This window comes from Neoarius graeffei, chromosome 3 (assembly GCF_027579695.1).
Source record: "Neoarius graeffei isolate fNeoGra1 chromosome 3, fNeoGra1.pri, whole genome shotgun sequence".
In the NCBI taxonomy this organism is placed as follows: Eukaryota; Metazoa; Chordata; class Actinopteri; order Siluriformes; family Ariidae; genus Neoarius; species Neoarius graeffei.
Window position 1 is genome coordinate 95,807,891 of NC_083571.1, and position 19,290 is coordinate 95,827,180.

At 41.8% G+C, this 19,290-nt stretch overlaps 1 protein-coding gene across 3 annotated transcripts; it reads right to left on the reverse strand.

Annotated features, from left to right (window-relative positions):
* Positions 1-9,154: 9,154 nt before the first annotated feature.
* On the reverse strand, positions 9,155-18,871 carry xrcc3 (X-ray repair complementing defective repair in Chinese hamster cells 3). 3 transcript variants are annotated; one of them, XM_060917695.1, is made up of 8 exons: positions 18,716-18,871; positions 17,316-17,453; positions 15,139-15,213; positions 13,490-13,702; positions 12,926-13,080; positions 10,662-10,874; positions 9,707-9,753; positions 9,155-9,587 (listed from the first exon to the last, which is right to left on the reverse strand). In XM_060917695.1, exons 1-8 carry the CDS (start codon positions 18,768-18,770, stop codon positions 9,359-9,361), a joined length of 1,125 nt encoding a protein of 374 aa, XP_060773678.1. In that variant the 5' UTR covers positions 18,771-18,871; the 3' UTR covers positions 9,155-9,358. The 3 variants fall into 3 exon arrangements, with proteins under 3 accessions (XP_060773678.1, XP_060773677.1, XP_060773679.1); XM_060917694.1 differs by having other exon boundaries at positions 15,139-15,216; XM_060917696.1 differs by lacking the exon at positions 15,139-15,213.
* Between the last annotated feature and the right edge of the window lie 419 nt (positions 18,872-19,290).

Genomic DNA, 19,290 nt, shown 5'->3' on the forward strand with positions numbered 1-19,290 from the left:
AGCCTACCCTCTTTACCCTTTGCCTCTCGTTGCTAGGCGGCAGTTACATGAAAGCCGCAAGCTTTCACAAGCAAATACATGACTGATATCACGCTGACTTTATGATTACATTTATGATTATCATGAATGTATACTCTATGATATGTACTCTATGAGCGCTCTGGAGCGAGTCACTTCCAAGATGGCCGCGCAGACCGCATGGTTACTATTTTTAGCATCATGTCGGAGCACTCTATAGCTCTACGTACCTTTATCTTATGTCGTTTCTCAACACATGTTCTGACAGGAGGACTGTCTTTGGAGGAGTCGCCTTGTCCCAGGCGACTGCTGGATCTGGCATAGCTACTAGTAGACCCCCTCCGGAATACTGTAGGCACTGCTGATGGTAGTAACACACGTTTGTGCTGAACTGCACACCCAAGAGATTCTTTTAAGCTGGGAAGGGTGTCAAAACAATCCAAATCAAAGTGTTCAGAGCACAGGACGGATGTTGGTGAGGGCTCCCACTTGTCACGAGTGCGCCTGACTTGCCTCACCCACTTCGCATGCAGCTCAGGATCTCTGGGAAACTTGAATAAACTTACCCCATCCTTGTGGGTTTTGGAGCAAAAGCCGGCAACACAACGCGAAGGCATAATAACTAAATAACTATATATACACACACACATATATATATATATATATATATATATATATATATATATATATATATATATATAATGTATAATAATGTATAATAAAATACTAATAATGATAAACTGAACACCTCTCGCATCAACAACAAACTGGTAAGTTAGGAGGAAGGTTCTTTCGCTGACGTCATATAGCTCCTCCTCCTTTTTCATCTCCTGGGTGCTGCAGCCCCGTCAAATTTGCCCAAATAGCCGCATTTTTTATCATAACTTGTAAAATAGGCGCCTTCGTGAATTAATATATGGATCATCGGGAATTACTTATTATGTTATAAAACATCGCCAAAGATGTCAAAAACGTGTCATCAGCACTTTAAAGGTGTTTCTGTGGATCTTTGTGAATGATTTAGCTGAAAGGGAAGATTGAGGATTGACCGGCTGTGGTTTGCTTACACCTAATACTAAAACTTGTAGCATCCTAGCAATCATCACAAAGACACATACAAAAAGCCCAGAAATTCCAACCTCCCTGGGCATAAAGGATACAGGATTTATCTTGTAGTGTCTTGATCCCCAGATCTTTAACCCAGCCACATCTAAAAAGTTGTACATCTCCATGCTTTCATCTGTTTGTCTGTGTAGAACAATGTCTGCAGCACCAGGTAGTTTGAGATGTCGGGGAACTCAACGGATGGATGATTTTCCAACTCAGAGGAAAAATCCTTCTTTGTTAACGTGTAAGGATCTATCCCATTTACTTGTTTCTATATCCCCTTCTTTTGAGTGTACTTCTTGGTTTTAATAACTTGCTTGTTTGCTGTACACAAACATGGCACCAAGTTCTTGTGTTAATGGAACAGACTCCACTTTTGGATCATTAATCCCTTTTGACTGAGAATGTCCTGCATGCATAGTTTGATGTTGGCTTCTGGCACATCCACACAGTTTTAAATACAATCCCTACAATTAAAAACAGTTTTTATTGCATTTATTTAATTCCTGAGCTACCATCTGTAACAGGGAGTGATGTTGAAGTCCTTTAATACATTTTACAATAGCTTATTAAATTCCAATAGAATAAATGAGCCAAAATAATTGGGGATCTTTTTTAATGGGCCCCAACTCATTACAAGTGTCAGGAATGGTGAGCTGAGGTGAAGTAAGGACCCAAGAGCAGACTCAGAAAACAGGCAGTGTAAAGAGAAAACTTCTTTAATGAAGTAGATGGCAGAAAGGCAAAAGGTACAGTAGGACTCAGGCAAAAATCGGTAGTCAAAAAACAGGCCTGGAGGTCAAAAACAGAGGAGCAGGTAGATACAATCAGGGTCAAAAAACAGGACAGAAAAATCTTCACAAAAACTGATGAACACAGGGACAAGGGAAATCCAGGCAGAGGTAGCAAAGGACACAATTCAAAAGAACAGGCAGGCAAAAACTTGACAAAAAACAAGGAAAAATTCAGGCAGGGGGAATCAAGAAGACACAATACCAATGAGCTGTAGCAAGGCAAGGAAAGCCTACAAGAGACAGTCTGGCAAATGGAGTAACTCCAAACAGTTCTTAAAAAGCCCTAGCTGATGGGAGAGGTAGCAGGTGTGGGAGTACCGCTTCAGGAAATGGCCTTCAGCAAGGCAGGACCGAACTCCTGTCCTGGATCCGGCCTGGAGCTGGCGTGGAAGTCCCACAGTCTAAGGCATGGATGGACTGGACCAGACTGTGACAAGAAGTATGATTAGGTGGGCCTTAAAGTGCATATCCTGGACCAAATATGTTTTTTTTTATATGAAAGAATATCCCTTTACACACTCATCCAGAAGGGTAATTTTGCACAAGGCCATCTGTCTACAGCAGAAGAAAATAAAATAACAAAACACATCTGGAAAAATCCCAAGGGAGTCTGGAGCCAGATTCGTGATGTCACCTGTGGAAGCGCCAGCAGGCTGCAAGAGCTTGCACAGTTTCAGTGCACAGCCTGTGTAGACCAAGTTTAGCAGCTAGCGATTTTGCATTGAAATATGTGACCCCTCACCGAATCCAGGGACACATGTCGGCCGAAACGAATCCGAGATAATCGCAAAAGAAGCATTTTTTTTTCGAAATTTGTGATTTTTGTTTTTTTCCATCATGTGCAAGTTGAGATCTTGAAGAATGCAATCAGCATTTCAGATAATAGATTGTTTTGTTGGAAAAGCATACATTTTTTGTTGCAAATTGTCTCGTTTTTGTCAGGACTGTAGCCTGCTGGGGGGTGTGGGTAAATTACCATATGGGCCATTCACATGATGATTTAAGTCTTTTGTTTTTTTTTTCGCGAATCAGCTGTATGATACGGGCTGAGCGCATGGCTACTTAACTGCATATAGGCATGTAATTTCACTATGGAATGAGGAAGCTAAACAGAGCACAGAGGAGCAAACACCACGAAGCAAACAGACACTCGGTATTTACATCGGAGATAACCATTTCTAGCAAAAAAACCCCGCAACCTCGTTTTCCAGATTGAATGGAATACTTGAATGATCGGATGATACACGGACCGTTCTAGGATTACATTCCATCGGAGGCATTGGTGTGTGCAAGGCGCCATTTCTCTTTCTGATGGGGTAAGTTTATTAATCTAAGGCTGTGTGGTTATTTTTGCATGTAATGGAGAGTGTTGTGGTTTGGTTAAGCCTAGGTCACAACCGGACGTATGATTTTTTGGCCGTGTGATTTTTGGCGTTTCCCAAATCGCTGCGTTTTTTTTTTTTTGTTCATGGAGAAAGATGCGCGTTGGCCGCAAGTTTGTCTTGCAACCTGAAAAAAACGTAAGCACCTGTAGAGTTTGTTTGACATGACAAAGAACCTCTGCGGCCGGTCTGCGGCTCGAAAATCAGCACGTCACACGCGCGCTCTCGTGCGTTTCATGTGCGCTCTCCGTGTGTTTCTTGCGTTTTTTGCATGTAGACCGGCCGTAGGAGCGCGTACTGTACGGCCGGTTGTGACCGAGGCTTTACATGAAACTAGTGTTGTGTTAGTTGTGTCATCATCGTGCTATCTTTCTTTCTTACGGTGTGAGTAATTTTTCAACCACAAAACGTTAAAGTATACTTTAGGACTTATTTTTGTACTTCATAATTGTTTTGGGCATACTTTGCATGGAAGGAAAATTGACGTGGTGATCTTTGTTTACATGAAAGTAGTATCGTGCTAGCTAGTAGGGGGTAGGGCTTTCCTTAATGTCATGCAGATGAGCACCATTATGTGCCCGCCCTACACCCAGAGTAGCTGAGATGGAAAACTTTGAGGGCGATTTTCTCCCTTTTCTGTTTTAAGAAGTATACACTTTCAAAAGGCCACACATTCTTCAAATACTGTCAGATCTCCACATGGAAGGCATCATTGGAAAGCTTAGAAACTGTACTTTCTGAATCTGTCAATAACTCAAAATGCCCCCGGGCAGACATGTGTCCCTGGATTCTGTGATCTGCCACATATGGAATTGTCACCTGAGTGCAATGTTACTTCACCTTTGGATGAAGAATGTAATGTTGCTACACCTTCCTAAGATACATCTGTTTACCATTTTAATAATTACATGATAACGTTGAAGAAATTTGCAGAAAACCACCAGGTCATTTTCTCATAAACAAACCAACACTGACGTAGGATTCAGAGGGAGGCATCCCACACGTGACATCATGAAAATCAATGTCTTGTCTCGTCTTCATCCGCTTATCTGAGGCCGGGTCGCGGAGGCAGCAGTCTGAGCATGGAAGCCCAAACTTCCCTCTCCCCAGACACCTCGGCCAGCTCCTCAGGAAGAACACCGAGGCGTTCCCAGGCCAGCCGAGAGACATAGTCCCTCCAGCGTGTCCTGGGTCTTCCCCGGGGCCTTCTCCCGGGGGGACATGCCTGGAACACCTTCCCAGGGAGGCGTCCAGGAGGCATCCAAAAGAGATGCCCAAGCCACCTCAGCTGATTCCTCTCGATGTGGAGGAGCAGCAGCTCTACTCCGAGCTCCTCCTGAGTGACTGTGCTTCTCACCCTATCTCTAAGGGAGCGCCCAGCCACCCTGCAAAGGAAACTCATTTCGGCCGCTTGTATCCGTGATCTTGTTCTTTCGGTCATTACCCAAAGCTCATGACCATAGGTGAGAGTCGGAACGTAGCTCGACCGGTAAATTGAGAGCTTCGCCTTTTGGCTCAGCTCCTTTTTCACCATGACAGACCAGTAAAACGACCACATCACTGTGGAGGCTGCACTGATCCGCCTGTCGATCTCACGCTCTATCCTTCCCTCACTCGTGAACAAGATCCCGAGATACTTAAACTCCTCCACTTGAGGCAGGACTTCTCCATCAACCTGGAGATGGCAAGCCACCCTTTTCCGGTCGAGAACCATGGCCTCGGACTTGGAGGTGCTGATTCTCATCCCAGCCGCTTCACACTTGACTGCAAACCGCCCCAGTGCATGCTGAAGGTCCTGGTTTGAAGAAGCCAACAGGACAACATCATCTGCAAAAAGCAGAGATGAAATCCTGTGGTTCCCAAACAGGATTCCTTCTGGCCCCTGGCTGCGCCTAGAAATTCTGTCCATAAAAATTATGAACAGAACCGGTGACAAAGGGCAGCCCTGCCGGAGTCCAACATGCACTGGGAACAGGTCTGACTTACTGCCGGCAATGCAAACCAGACTCCTGCTCCGTTCATACAGGGACTGGACAGCCCTTAGCAAAGAGCCCCGAACCCCATACTCCCAACGCACCCCCCACAGAATACCACGAGGGACACGGTTGAATGCCTTCTCCAGATCCACAAAGCACATGTGGACTGGTTGGGCAAACTCCCATGAACCCTCGAGCACCCTATGAAGGGTATAGAGCTGGTCCAGTGTTCCATGACCAGGACGAAAACCACATTGTTCCTCCTGGATCCAAGGTTCAACTATTGGCCAAATTCTCCTCTCCAGTACCCTGGAGTAGACCTTCCTGGGGAGGCTGAGAAGTGTGATTCCCCTACAATTGGAGCACACTCTCCGGTCCCCTTTCTTAAAAAGAGGGACCACCACCCCAGTCTGCCACTCCAGAGGCACTGTCCCCAACCGCCATGCGATGCTGCAGAGGCATGTCAGCCAAGACAGCTCCACAACATCCAGAGCCTTGAGATACTCAGGGTGGATGTCATCCACCCCCGGTGCCTTGCCACCAAGAAGCTTGCAAACCACCTCAGTGACTTTGGCTTGGGTAATGGACGAGTCCACCTCTGAGTCATCAGCCTCCGCTTCCTCAATGGAAGACGTGATGGTGGGATTGAGGAGATCCTCGAAGTATTCCTTCCACCGCCCGACAATGTCCCCAGTCGAGGTCAACAGCTCCCCACCCACACTGTAAACAGTGTTGGCAGAGTACTGCTTCCCCCTCCTGAGGCGCCGGACGGTTTGCCAGAATTTCTTCGAGGCCGACTGATAGTCCTCCTCCATGGCCTTACTGAACTCCTCCCAGTTCAGAGTTTTTGCCTCTGCAACTGCCCGAGCTGCAGCACGCCTGGCCTGCCGATACCTGTCAGCTGCCTCAGGAGTCCCAGAGGCCAACATGGCCCGATAGGACTCCTTGTTCAGCTTGACGGCATCCCTTACTTCCGGTGTCCACCACCGGGTTCGGGGATTGCCGCCACAACAGGCACCGGAGACCTTGCGGCCACAGCTCCGAACAGCTGCATCTACAATGGAGGTAGAGAACATGGTCCACTCAGACTCAATGTCCCCCGCCTCCCTCGGAAGCTGGGAGAAGCTCTCCTGGAGGTGGAGCCTCCCCAGCGAAGTGACATTCCATGTCCCAACAGGTAGCCGCTGTGTTTGGGGATCAGGTCATCGAGGCCCCTGCCTTCGACTGCCACCCAATCCACACTGCACCGGCCCCCTACGGCTACCTCTGTGGGTGGTGAACCCACAGGAGGTCGGGACCACATCACCGCTTCGGGCTGAGCCCAGTCGGGCCCCGTGGGCAAAGGCCCGGCCACCAGGCGCTTGCATACGAGCCCCAACCCCGGGCCTGGCTCCAGGGTGGGGCCCCAGCTGCGCCATACCGGGCGACGTCATGGTCCTTGTTCTTTTAATATCCATAAGGGGTTTGGTGAACTGCTCTTGGTCTGGCCTGTCACCTAGGACCTGTCTGCCTTGGGAGACCCTAACAGGGGCGTAATGCCCCCGACAACATAGCTCCGAGGATCATTCAAGCACACAAACCCCTCCACCACAATAAGGTGGCAGTTCTAGTAGGGGGAAAAAAAAATCAATGTTTCCTGGGAAATCCAAATCCCGGGAAATCCAAAGGCCAAGTTTCTTTCAGAGGCAGACCAATTTACCTCAAATGGCTTGATTTCAACTGAATTTTTCTGGTATTGCGCAAGGTAAAAAAATTGCACAAAATGCAAAATGTGACAGATATTTGACCAATGTTTAATATAAAACAGGAGAATTACATTGATCTTGCTCCTGAATTTACCCGTGATATGCACTTTAAAGTAGAAAAAGTTGAGAACCCCTGTCTTAGAAGACATCTTTAGCTTTAAATATTTGGACTGGTTTTAAAAGAAAATCTTTTTTGCCATCTCTATGAATTTGAGAAGATGACACAAATATTTTATGGATAAAAAAGATGCCTGTTCTAGGATCAGGTGAGTAAACAAATAAACTACTGTCATGTGATCAGTTAAACTATTCAGTATTATTATTTAGTTCTTTGGGTAGAAAATGATTTTTAATTTAAAAAAAACCCCAGACATTCTGGCAAAAAACACGTTTCAATGGATAATTTAAATGACTCAATGCAGGCAGCAAAGGGTGTGTGAGGGTTTTTCTTTGTTTTCTAGTGAATTGTAGGACAGAATTGTATGACATGACTTGGGTTGTAGCTGATGTACTGATGAAGTGCTGATGAAGTAGGTACCTTTTAAATGGCTATTTGTTGTACAGCTTTATTGTAGGGTTAAAGAACGTGAGAGCGCCACCTTCTGGGATCGGCGGCGAGCCCACTAGAGGGTGCTTCTGCACCAACAGTTTCCCACTGAGCCACCACTACCCCTTAAAGTGCCATTCCACCATTGGATGTATTCTTTGGCATAAAATACAATATATTTTATGACAACATGACTAGACAGAGAAATCTTTTAGCTTCAAAATGATATATCAAACATAATTTTTTGACAACGACAAGTATATTAATTTTGCAACCAAAGTCACCTACCCTTTTAATTTCCACGCGGTAGTGAAACGTGATGTCATCGGCAGGTTCCCCTTCTTGTGTACCACGTGTCGGTCTATTTTTAGACCAGGAAACCCCCAAAGTGAGAGAGTCATTTCTCCTCGTATATGGGGGCCAAAAAAATTGCGAAAAATTTTGAGTTAACCTTTCAGTTAGCTAGATTTATTGGTATTAGCTAGATTTATTGGTATTATTTTTATCGCGTTCTATCCGCCATTGCTGATAATATGTGCCACGTCACACATCACGTGGTACACAAGAAGGGGAACCTGCCGATGACATCACGCGCGGAAATTAAAAGGGTAGGTGACTTTGGTCGCAAAATTAATATACTTGTCGTTGTCAAAAAATTATGTTTGATATATCATTTTGAAGCTAAAAGATTTCTCTATCTAGTGATACCATTTATATATGTTGTCAAAATATATTGTATTTTATGCCAAAGAATACATCCAATGGTGGAATGGCACTTTAATGATATCCTGCTCTGGTTTGGATAAATACTGTGAATGAAGTTCATAAACACAGAGCGCCATCTCCTGGTCAATATTAAATACATTTTAGCACATTTTGATGCAGGAGTACATTGCCAACAAGAAAATCCTAACAGATGGAGAGAGAGAAAGTTTTACCACAAAAAGCAGTGTCTGCACACCTTCCAACAATATCAATGAAACGTAAAAATTATGACTTATCTGAACACTTATCTATCTGCAAAAACAAGCAGGAAAGAGTAGTTTCAGCATTAAAAATATAAAATGCACAACTAAACCATGGATTTTGGCATCTCTGTAGATGTCCCGTTTAGTTCATTACAGCGTTTCCTGTGTGCAACCTGTTAACATAAATCATCATTGATCATTCCCTCAGTATGTCTAATATTAATCCTGTAGATGTTCTGAGATGGATTTTCTTCATTTGTTTTTCTTTTTACATGCTTCCGTTTTATGGTGTTACATGATTTTAGTGCTTTCTACTGGTTTTGTTGTTTTATTTAGACACAATCTTGTGGCCAAAAGAAGCCATTTTATTGTATTTCATTGGAATTCCCCCGGTCTGCTCCGACACTAACCCTTTGGAACAAACCCAGGACACACTGGAGATAAAGATCTAGTTCCGTACAAAGTTTGTACTCGAGAAAAATAGGGTGCTTGCACAGTACTGTTTTCTGTCCTTTGTGAAGCTGCTTTGAAAATTTTAATGATGAAAGGCATTATACATTTAATTACGGATTAGTACTCATCATCAGACAGGTTTCTAATGAAATAATGAAAATTACTAAGATAAAAGATAGTTTATTGACTAAATCAAAGCTACATGTACACAAAAACATTGAGTATACTTATATTTGTATTCTAACGGTGCAATAACACATTTGTGTCATCATTTTAATATGGCTCTTCAGTTCAAATGGAGTCCATCACCTCCAGAGAATCTCTAATTCTTTGCTCTAACCCTTTGTTTTTATTGACACCGCTGGAGACTATTTGACGACCCCTTCTTGTGCGATTCCTCTAACTCCTTCTTCCCAGACTCCACACAGGCAGCTCGATCGAGCCAGATGAGGAGCAAAAACCACCTCTAATTTGCGGGCAGCACTGGTCTGCTCCCCTGATCTTAAAGAGCGTTCCTGTCTCCACAGCATGAGACGCACCATCACCTGATTGGCCCAAATAATACCCAGAGCAGGGAGCACCTTACTTTCTACCAGCCTGAAGGGGGCACAAACAAACAGGCATAATACACAAATACAAGCTGTTAGCACCTGTTATTCACTTACAAGAGGAAATATAGTACAGATAGGAAGCATTTCTTTCCGGAAAATACTCACCCGTAATCACAGCGGCCTGGGTTTGGGCCATCCACAACATCCGACACCTATAAAAGGAGCAACAATCATGAAATGTCTCTAAGTCTGTCTGTGAACAATACTGCGTTTCCGATGTGCTGAAAAAGATGTAGTTTAAAATCTAATAATTGAACATGACTTTATAGCGATCAATATAAAAATAACATCAAAATGAATTCAAATTTTCATGTTTCAGATATTTAGCATTTGAATTCTGCCACAGACATATTAAACTTTAGTAGTATGGATGTAATATAATTCTTATAAGCTTTAATCTCTCTCATTATTATTTATTTATTTAAAACCATCCTGCAGGAATCTTTTTTTAAAGCCCCTTCAACACCGTTGTGCCAAATCCCAAATAGATTCCTGCCCTCTATCTATCTATCTATCTATCTATCTATCTATCTATCTATCTGCTTACTATATGGAGTATCATCAACTGTTAGCTACTGACGTGTAGTATCAATTTTAGGATAATTTTTATAAAAATACATGAAAATGAATAACACGCATTTATTCAAACCTATAGTACCAGACGAAGGTTTGGACAGACCTTCTAATTCAATAGTTTTTCTTTATTCATTAAAAGACATTTCATGTCTTAAAGTAATAATGGACTGTCGTTTCTCTTTACTTAGTTGAGCGGTTCTTGACATAATATGGATTACTACAGTTGTGGAATAGGGCTATTTGCTGTATTTCTTATGATTTCTATTTACTGTTTGATCTCAAACACATTAAGAAGGCAAGAAATTGCACTAATTAACTTTTGACGAGGCACAGCAGTTAACTGAAAAGCATTCCAGGTGACAACCTCATGAAGCTGGTTCAGATAATGCCAATAGTGTGCAAAGCATCATCAAGGTAAACGGTGGCTACTTTGAAGAATCTAAAAGATGAAAAAAATTTTTTTTAAAGAGACAGAGAGAGAGACCTGGTTAATGCAGAAAACAGGTGCACTGAATGTATGGCTAAGTCGATGTAGTGTGGCGGAGAAGGCCAGTAGGTGGCGTGCTCTCTCTATGGCCTCATCAGCCTGGAACTCACTACGAAACAGAGCAGCCACTGAGTCCACCACAACGAGGCGCACTAGACCTCGCTCTAGCAGTGTGCGCACTCGCTGTGTCACGCAAGTCTGCAGGGCCTCCTGTAGACAGACACACACACCACTGTGATCAGAAATACTAGTGCTTATTTATTTTCAAAAGTCTTTAAAGCTGCATGAATATTTTTTTATTGTTGTTGTACATACAATACAACTACAAATGAAGAGTTCAGATACAAAAACCCCTAAACGCCATCTCTGTGAAAAATGAGTTAATGATGATGTGTGAATCCTGTCTACATCTAGTATATGTAACTGAAATATTTTTGTAAAAAAATTACATAAAAACCACTCCCTGTCTTGTCTAAAATATTGGTTTAGTATCAAAAACCTCTAAACGCCACTTCACTTTAGCAGCAAAAGCCTCTACTTTCAACAACCAATCAGAACGTGACCTGGACTCACGTGCCATAACGTTTGTAAACAAAGTTTCATCAGGAAAACTTTATTCACAGGAAGATTTTTGCGAAATGGCAGCTAATACCGACATGAATTACGATGGCATGAATGAACCTGTCCTCCAGACAGTGAATGGGCGGAGGAAACGTCGTGTTGTGGAAAATCATGGTCGCTATTTAGCGAAAATGAAGCGATATAGCGGTGAAAATGTTGAAAATGGAATAGTCTGCCATCACAACAGCTTGATGTGCGCCGCGGTAAGCTTAACTCAGATCGACCTGGCTTACTTCAAAAAACAGTTATACACGTCCAAAGATAAGGTTGAACAGGACGCTATACTTCTGTCTCACTTGAATATTATGCCGGTTAAGCGGAGGAGAGAACAAGTTGACGACGAGGGGAAGAGACGACAAAGAGACGTGACCATCAAATTAATTATTATTATTTTAATAATAATTAAAATAATATTAATATTATTATTATTATTAATAATATATAATAATATAATATAAATAATATTATTTACCATCAAATCAAATTATTATTATTATCACAGTTATTGTGTCAATGTTGTTAATGTTACTAACTTAAACTTGCCCTTCTTGGCAGAATATTGCTTGTTGCATTTACTGTACATGTATTTGTGTTAAGATTTTCATGTTGTTTACACCAGGTTTTTATTGCACTTCAGTATTATTCCAATGTATTTTATTTGGTTTAGTACTTTGTATCATTTGCTTGGAAAGCAAAAGTCTGCTGATGTGAAGAAAATAAACCTATTGGCGTTGTTTAAACTGTGTGGATTTCGAATTTCTTAAATGTTGACATGACAGGCCTTTTGCCTTCATTTATGAAGAGGAGTGTTGGTATTTATTTAGGTATTGCTTAAAAACATGACACGATTATCTCATGATCATAGGTCCATTAACAGCTATAAATGTGCCAACCACACCACCATCACTATTACAACCACCCTATATGTGTGGCATACTAATTTTCAATGTTTCCAGTTGTATCTCTGGTGATTTTGTAACACTTACCCATGTCTGTAAGGAAAAAATGGATTTAGAGGTTTTTGCACACAAAGAACCTATGGATTTAGCTGGTTTTGACGCAAAAGAAAGAAAATTTTTGTTAAAAACAGTAATTTTGCTGAAGTAACATTTGTGAGATTAACACAGTGTTTTTCCTAACTAATAACCTTGTGATTTCAAATTAATCTAGGTTTCTATACTTAAATACAAAGGCCTGATAAAAAATGGCCTTTTTCTCAAAAAGTGCTCAAGTGGAGTTAGAGGGTTTTGCATCTGAACTCTTCAAATACAGTAGAACGTGCACAACCAGGGTCACGGGTTTTACATTAAATTGGGCAATTTCAAAAACAGTCCATACCTGCCATGATTTATTACAGATATTCAGAATGAAATGTAATACATTTTCACAAACAAGTGTAAGTGCAGACAGTGTGCCGATGATGTACAGAAATATCTCTATGAAAAGATTGAGAGATGGAAAAGTGGAATATGGAGTGGATATTGTCTGTACATCAAAAATACACGTGCACCATGGAATGTGTCTCCCTTTTTTCCATTTTTGGGCTAATTTCATGCCTTTTTGTGAGTTTTTTTTTTTTTAAGAGATGCACTTGAAGAAATGTTTCTGTACCTTAGTAACCCTGGGACAGCTCCTCTTACCAAGTCTGCAGTGTGTTCGATGTAGACGTTGTCACTGAAGCGGATGGCGCGGATCAGAGCTGATGGAACATCTGGGCGAAGCCGAGACTGCTGGGTAATTAACTGCCTCAACCGTTTGATGGGAAAAGGGTCTTCAGTGCAGATATATACAGCTCCTGTTCATGGATTACAATCAAACTTACAGTATTTCTGATTGACATAAAGATGACCAAGCCTGAAAAATGAATCATGATCAACAGATTTGATTTCTTCAACTAATTAAACAATCAGTAGTGAATATTGCTGAGGTTAGCAAAAGTTACTGGTCTTCGCTGAATCTGTATTAACACCATCTGTGCGGTTGTAATGTTTGAAAGGTACAAACAACAACACACTGATAAGATGTCTTATTTTGATTACATTTAGATTTTGATCTAAATGATTAAAGGAATATGGGTGATTTTCTAAGATTTTCTAAGTAAATGGTTAGTGATTAGCAATCTATCCACTATTATTCAGCCCCATGAAAGACCAAATAAACACTGCAGTTTATCTTCAGGCTCAGTTGGCCTATTCCAGCCTTACCTGCCCCGAGTCCCCCATGCTCACGTGGATACTGGACAGATAAAGAAAGCTGCAGGCCAAATTGGGTCTTTCCAGCAGCACTCTCGCCTGCTAACTCCGTTATCCCATGCAGTGGAAGGCCACCATGCAAGAGACCATCCAAAACAGGACAAGCAAACGAAAGCCTATGTCCAGGCTCCAAAGAAGGAAATTCTCCAAGCGTTAGCTGCAAAGCTGTAAAGAGCATGTGGGAATACATACTTCAAAGGAAAAATGTTTTGCAAGAGCCTGTTTGGTAATTCAAGTAAATTTATGGGTTTATGTTGTTTGTGTTCAGAAACGCATTTAACTTTGTTGGAGAAGGTTATGTGCTTGCCTCCATTTGTTTGTTTGTGTTCCCAATGTAACTCAAGAAGTAGTGAATGGATTTTGATGAAATTGGGAGGAATGGTGGGCCATGGGCCAAGGAACAATTTATTAGATTTTGATGCAAATCCGGACATGTATGTGGATCCAGGAATTTTTTGTCTGTTCCCAACAGAAGTCAAAAAGTAGTGAATGGATTTTGATGAAATTTGGTGGACAACTTTAGTATTATCCCAGGTTCAAGTGATTTGATTTTGATGTTGATAATATGTGGCTGGGTGGAGGTATGCACTCGACTGAGGCTACATCCACACAACAACGGCAACGAGATTTTTTTTTTTTTTAAATATCACGTCCACATGGGCAACGGATCAGTAAAATATCAGGTTCATATGGCAACGCAACGCTTGCTGAAAACGATGCAATACACATGCCACACCTCTACATGCGCTGTAAGACGGTCCCATCGGAGACACCAGAACAATAGAAGAAGTAGACGCATGCGCATAAACCCCTTCTTCTGTAACATTAGCCACATAAAATTTTGATTATTAATCAGTAGCGTAAAACGAAAGACGCGGAAAGAGGAATGAATGGGGGCAGATGGAAGCCGGTACACCAACATTCTGATATCTTCCAGAATTCTTTAATGGTCCGGAATAAATTGAATGCTACACGTTGATGGATTACTTTGTTCTTCTACGCCCTTTTTGAGGAATGTATTGTCGGACTTAAACCAACATCTGAAGAGGTGAGATCGCTCCTTTTTTTTTTCCTATTTTTGCTGGCGGGATTGTTTTTGGAAAGCGCACGGGCGGTGCGCAGTTTGGTTATACTCAGTACTTCCGCAGTGTTTGGACTAAAGACTCTGCTCTAAGGGCTATTCTCTCACTCTCTCTCACTTTGCACCATCACACAATAAATATTCACAGTGAAAATATTTTGTAAGCGCGTTTCATGAACCAAGTTATAGGATTTGTTGACAACTCGCATCGAGTTCGTTACACCCGGCGTGAAGCACTGACCAGTCATGTGGTTGTGACGTCATCGTAAACAAATCCGTTCTACTCATCCAGACGACTTCGCAACGGGGCCGTTGCCAGATTTTTCCACTCTGGAACCCGTTCTCAAAAGATTTCGTTTTGGGGCACCCAAAACGCCGGTGCCATGTGGACGCCAGGCCGAAACGATAAACAATTTTATCAGATTCACCTGAACCCGTTGCCGTGTGGACAGGGCCTGAGTGCCCTTCTAGTTCAGAAATGTTTTGAATTAAACAACATGGGAATATTATAGTTATTTACCTTTCTTTAGGAAATCCAATCTTGATGGTAAGGATGAAAATGTGATTTGCCTTGCAGCCAGCATTACTCTCAGAGCTGCTGTTACAGAAAATACATCAGCTGCCCATTCATACACACTACAACTAAAGGTGTAGCTCAATGGCAGCTTACAGGCTTTTAAATAAAATATTATATAGGTCTAGAGTTCAATCCCCTGCATCACTATGTCTGGGTGTTGAATTTTTTAAGAGGATTTTTTTTCCGCTCAGTGGCCTGCTAATCAGAAACTTGTGAGCTCAAATCCCAACAACTTTGAACTGCTCAGCTGTATCCTGTCTCAACTGTAGTTGCAGGACATCATTTGATTTTAGTGTGTTGTTTTATCGCTCAGGTGTTTTTCAGCTTTACAAATGTGACGTGATCATTTTGTGTAACCTGCAACATAACTAAACATCCTCAGATCATGGATGGTCATGTGAATATACTTGGAGTGGGCTTACAGTGGTGCTTGAAAGTTTGTGAACCCTTTAGAATTTTCTATATTTCTGCATAAATATGACCTAAAACATCATCAGATTTTCACACAAGTCCTAAAAGTAGATAAAGAGAACCCAGTTAAACAAATGAGACAAAATTATTATACTTGGTCATTTATTTATTGAGGAAAATGATCCAATATTACATATCTGTGAGTGGCAAAAGTATGTGAACCTCTAGGATTAGCAGTTAATTTGAAGGTGAAATTAGAGTCAGGTGTTTTCAATGAATGGGATGACAGTCAGGTGTGAGTGGGCACCCTGTTTTATTTAAAGAACAGGGATCTATCAAAGTCTGATCTTCACAACATATGTTTGTGGAAGTGTATCATGGCAAGAACAAAGGAGATTTCTGCGAACCTCAGAAAAAGCGTTGTTGATGCTCATCAGGCTGGAAAAGGTTACAAAACCATCTCTAAAGAGTTTGGACTCCACCAATCCACAGTCAGACACATTGTGTACAAATGGAGGAAATTCAAGACCATTGTTACCCTCCCCAGGAGTGGTCGACCAACAAAGATCACTCCAAGAGCAAGGCGTGTAATAGACGGCGAGGTCACAAAGGACCCCAGGGTAACTTCTAAGCAATTGAAGGCCTCTCTCACATTGGCTAATGTTAATGTTCATGAGTCCACCATCAGGAAAACACTGAACAACAATGGTGTGCATGGCAGGGTTGCAAGAAGAAAGCCACTGCTCTCCAAAAAGAACATTGCTGCTCATCTGCAGTTCACTAAAGATCATGTGGACAAGCCAGAAGGCTATTGGAAAAATGTTTTGTGGACAGATGAGACCAAAATAGAAGTTTTTGGTTTAAATGAGAAGCGTTATGTTTGGAGAAAGGAAAACACTGCATTCCAGCATAAGAACCTTATCCCATCTGTGAAACATGGTGATGGTGGTAGTATCATGGTTTGAGCCTGTTTTGCTGCATCTGGGCCAGGATGGCTTGCCATCATTGATGGAACAATGAATTCTGAATTATACCAGCGAATTCTAAAGGAAAATGTCAGGACATCTGTCCATGAACTGAATCTCAAGAGAAGGTGGGTCATGCAGCAAGACAACAACCCTAAGCACACAAGTCGTTCTACCAAAGAATGGTTAAAGAAGAATAAAGTTAATGTTTTGGAATGGCCAAGTCAAAGTCCTGACCTTAATCCAATCCAAATGTTGTGGAAGGACCTGAAGCGAGCAGTTCACGTGAGGAAACCCACCAACATCCCAGAGTTGAAGCTGTTCTGTATGGAGGAATGGGCTAAAATTCCTCCAAGCCGGTGTGCAGGACTGATCAACAGTTACCGGAAACATTTAGTTGCAGTTATTGCTGCACAAGGGGGTCACACCAGATACTAAAAGCAAAGGCTCACATACTTTTGCCACTCACAGATATGTAATACTGGATCATTTTCCTCAATAAATAAATGATCAAGTATAATATTTTTGTCTCATTTGTTTAACTGGGTTCTCTTTATCTACTTTTAGGACTTGTGTGAAAATCGGATCATGTTTTAGGTCATATTTATACAGAAATATAGAAAATTCTAAAGGGATCACAAACTTTCAAGCACCATTGTATATGTATCGAGTCAAACCACTAATACTGGTAAACAAATTATTGTGCAGAATTTGCTCTGGCATTTCTATAATCAATGTGTTTACCTGTAACAGGTGGGACTGGGCGGTAAAGAGCAGCTACTGCAGTGTGGACCAGCTGCACCTCAGAGAGAGATAGCTGAAGGAGTTTCTGCAGATCAGGAGCTGGGAGACTCAGAATCTTCTTCTCTGAGTTCACACTGGCTGAGAAAATCCCAATCAAATTAATTAACTCTGTTGAAAATGCCCTAACAAAGAGATTGGAGTGGGATTCAGTGACTACAAGAAGTGGAACCAGAAGCAGGGAGGGAAGATATACACTACCGTTCAAAAGTTTGGGGTCACCCAGACAATTTTGTGTTTTCCATTTAAAGTCACACTTTTATTTACCATCTCATTATCTCTAGCCGCTTTATCCTGTTCTACATGGTCGCAGGTAAGCTGGAGCCTATCCCAGCTGACTACGGGTGAAAGGCGGGGTACACCCTGGACAAGTTGCCAGGTCATCACAGGGCTGACACATAGACACAGATAACCATTCACACTCACATTCACACCTACGGTCAATTTAGAGTCACCAGTTAACCTAACCTGCATGTCTTTGGACTGTGGGGGAAACCAGAGCACCCGGAGGAAACCCACACAGACACGGGGAGAACATGCAAACTCTGCACAGAAAGGCCCTCGCCGGCAACGGGGCTCGAACCCGGACCTTCTTGCTGTGAGGCGACAGCGCTAACCACTACACCACCGTGCTGCCTTATTTCCCACCATAAGTTGTAAAATGAATAGAAAATATAGTCAAGACATTTTTCTGGCCATTTTGAGCATTTAATCGACCCCACAAAATAACGTGATGCTCCAGAAACTCAATCTGCTCAAAGGAAGGTCAGTTTTATAGCTTCTCTAAAGAGCTAAACTGTTTTCAGCTGTGCTAACATGATTGTACAAGGGTTTTCTAATCATCCATTAGCCTTCTGAGGCAATGAGCAAACACATTGTACCATTAGAACACTGGAGTGAGAGTTGCTGGAAATGGGCCTCTATACACCTATGGAGATATTGCACCAAAAACCAGACATTTGCAGCTAGAATAGTCATTTACCACATTAGCAATGTATAGAGTGGATTTCTGATTAGTTTAAAGTGATCTTCGTTGAAAAGAACAGCGCATTTCTTTCAAAAATAAGGACATTTCAAAGTGACCCCAAACTTTTGAACGGTAGTGTAATTGAACACTGCATAGTATATATTCATAATAAAATTCAGAAACTACCAACAGAAGAAGGTTCAGAACTGGAAAAGAGATTAAAGATTGCAAACAAACTTCTACTGTCTCCTTCATCCTTGACTGGATGCCCGTGGAGTACAAACCTTTGGAATAAACTCAATTAACATTCATGTTCTCTAATCACAGAAGCCCTAGAGTTACTCCATTTCATTTCTATAGCTGCAGATATATGTACCTTTTTTTAAAGCATTAATAATCTTTGGACTCAGTTCAAGTTTCTCCCAATCCATTGTGTCTGGCTTTCAGCATATTTACAGTCACAAACCTTAAAGAAATATACTACATTCTTGTTATAATATTTTAATAGCTGTAAGGAATAAAATTCCCTGTTTAGTACTTCCGGGTTAGAATCAACCTTTCAACAACCGCCAAAATAAAAGTTCTTCTTCTTCTTTAAGGTTTTATAGCGGTTGACAAACCAACTTAAAGTTGCATTACCGCCACCTACTGGGCTGGAGTGTGGAACAGGCACTATAAAGAAAGAAAGCATTCAATAAACGTAGTATACGGGCGTACAAATAAAGTTATACAGATTCTTTAAAAAAACTTCAATATTTATTTAGAGCTATAATCAATTCCCACGATGATAAAAGAGCGCATAACCTTTACAAACGTACTGTACACCACAGAAAGCACAAACAGCCAGTAAAGAGTCTTATGAAATCACGCGTTATCTTGTGGTAGCGACTAGCGAGACTTCGTTCCACTTTTGATCATGCACACACCGCATTGCGAGAATCCCGCCAACCG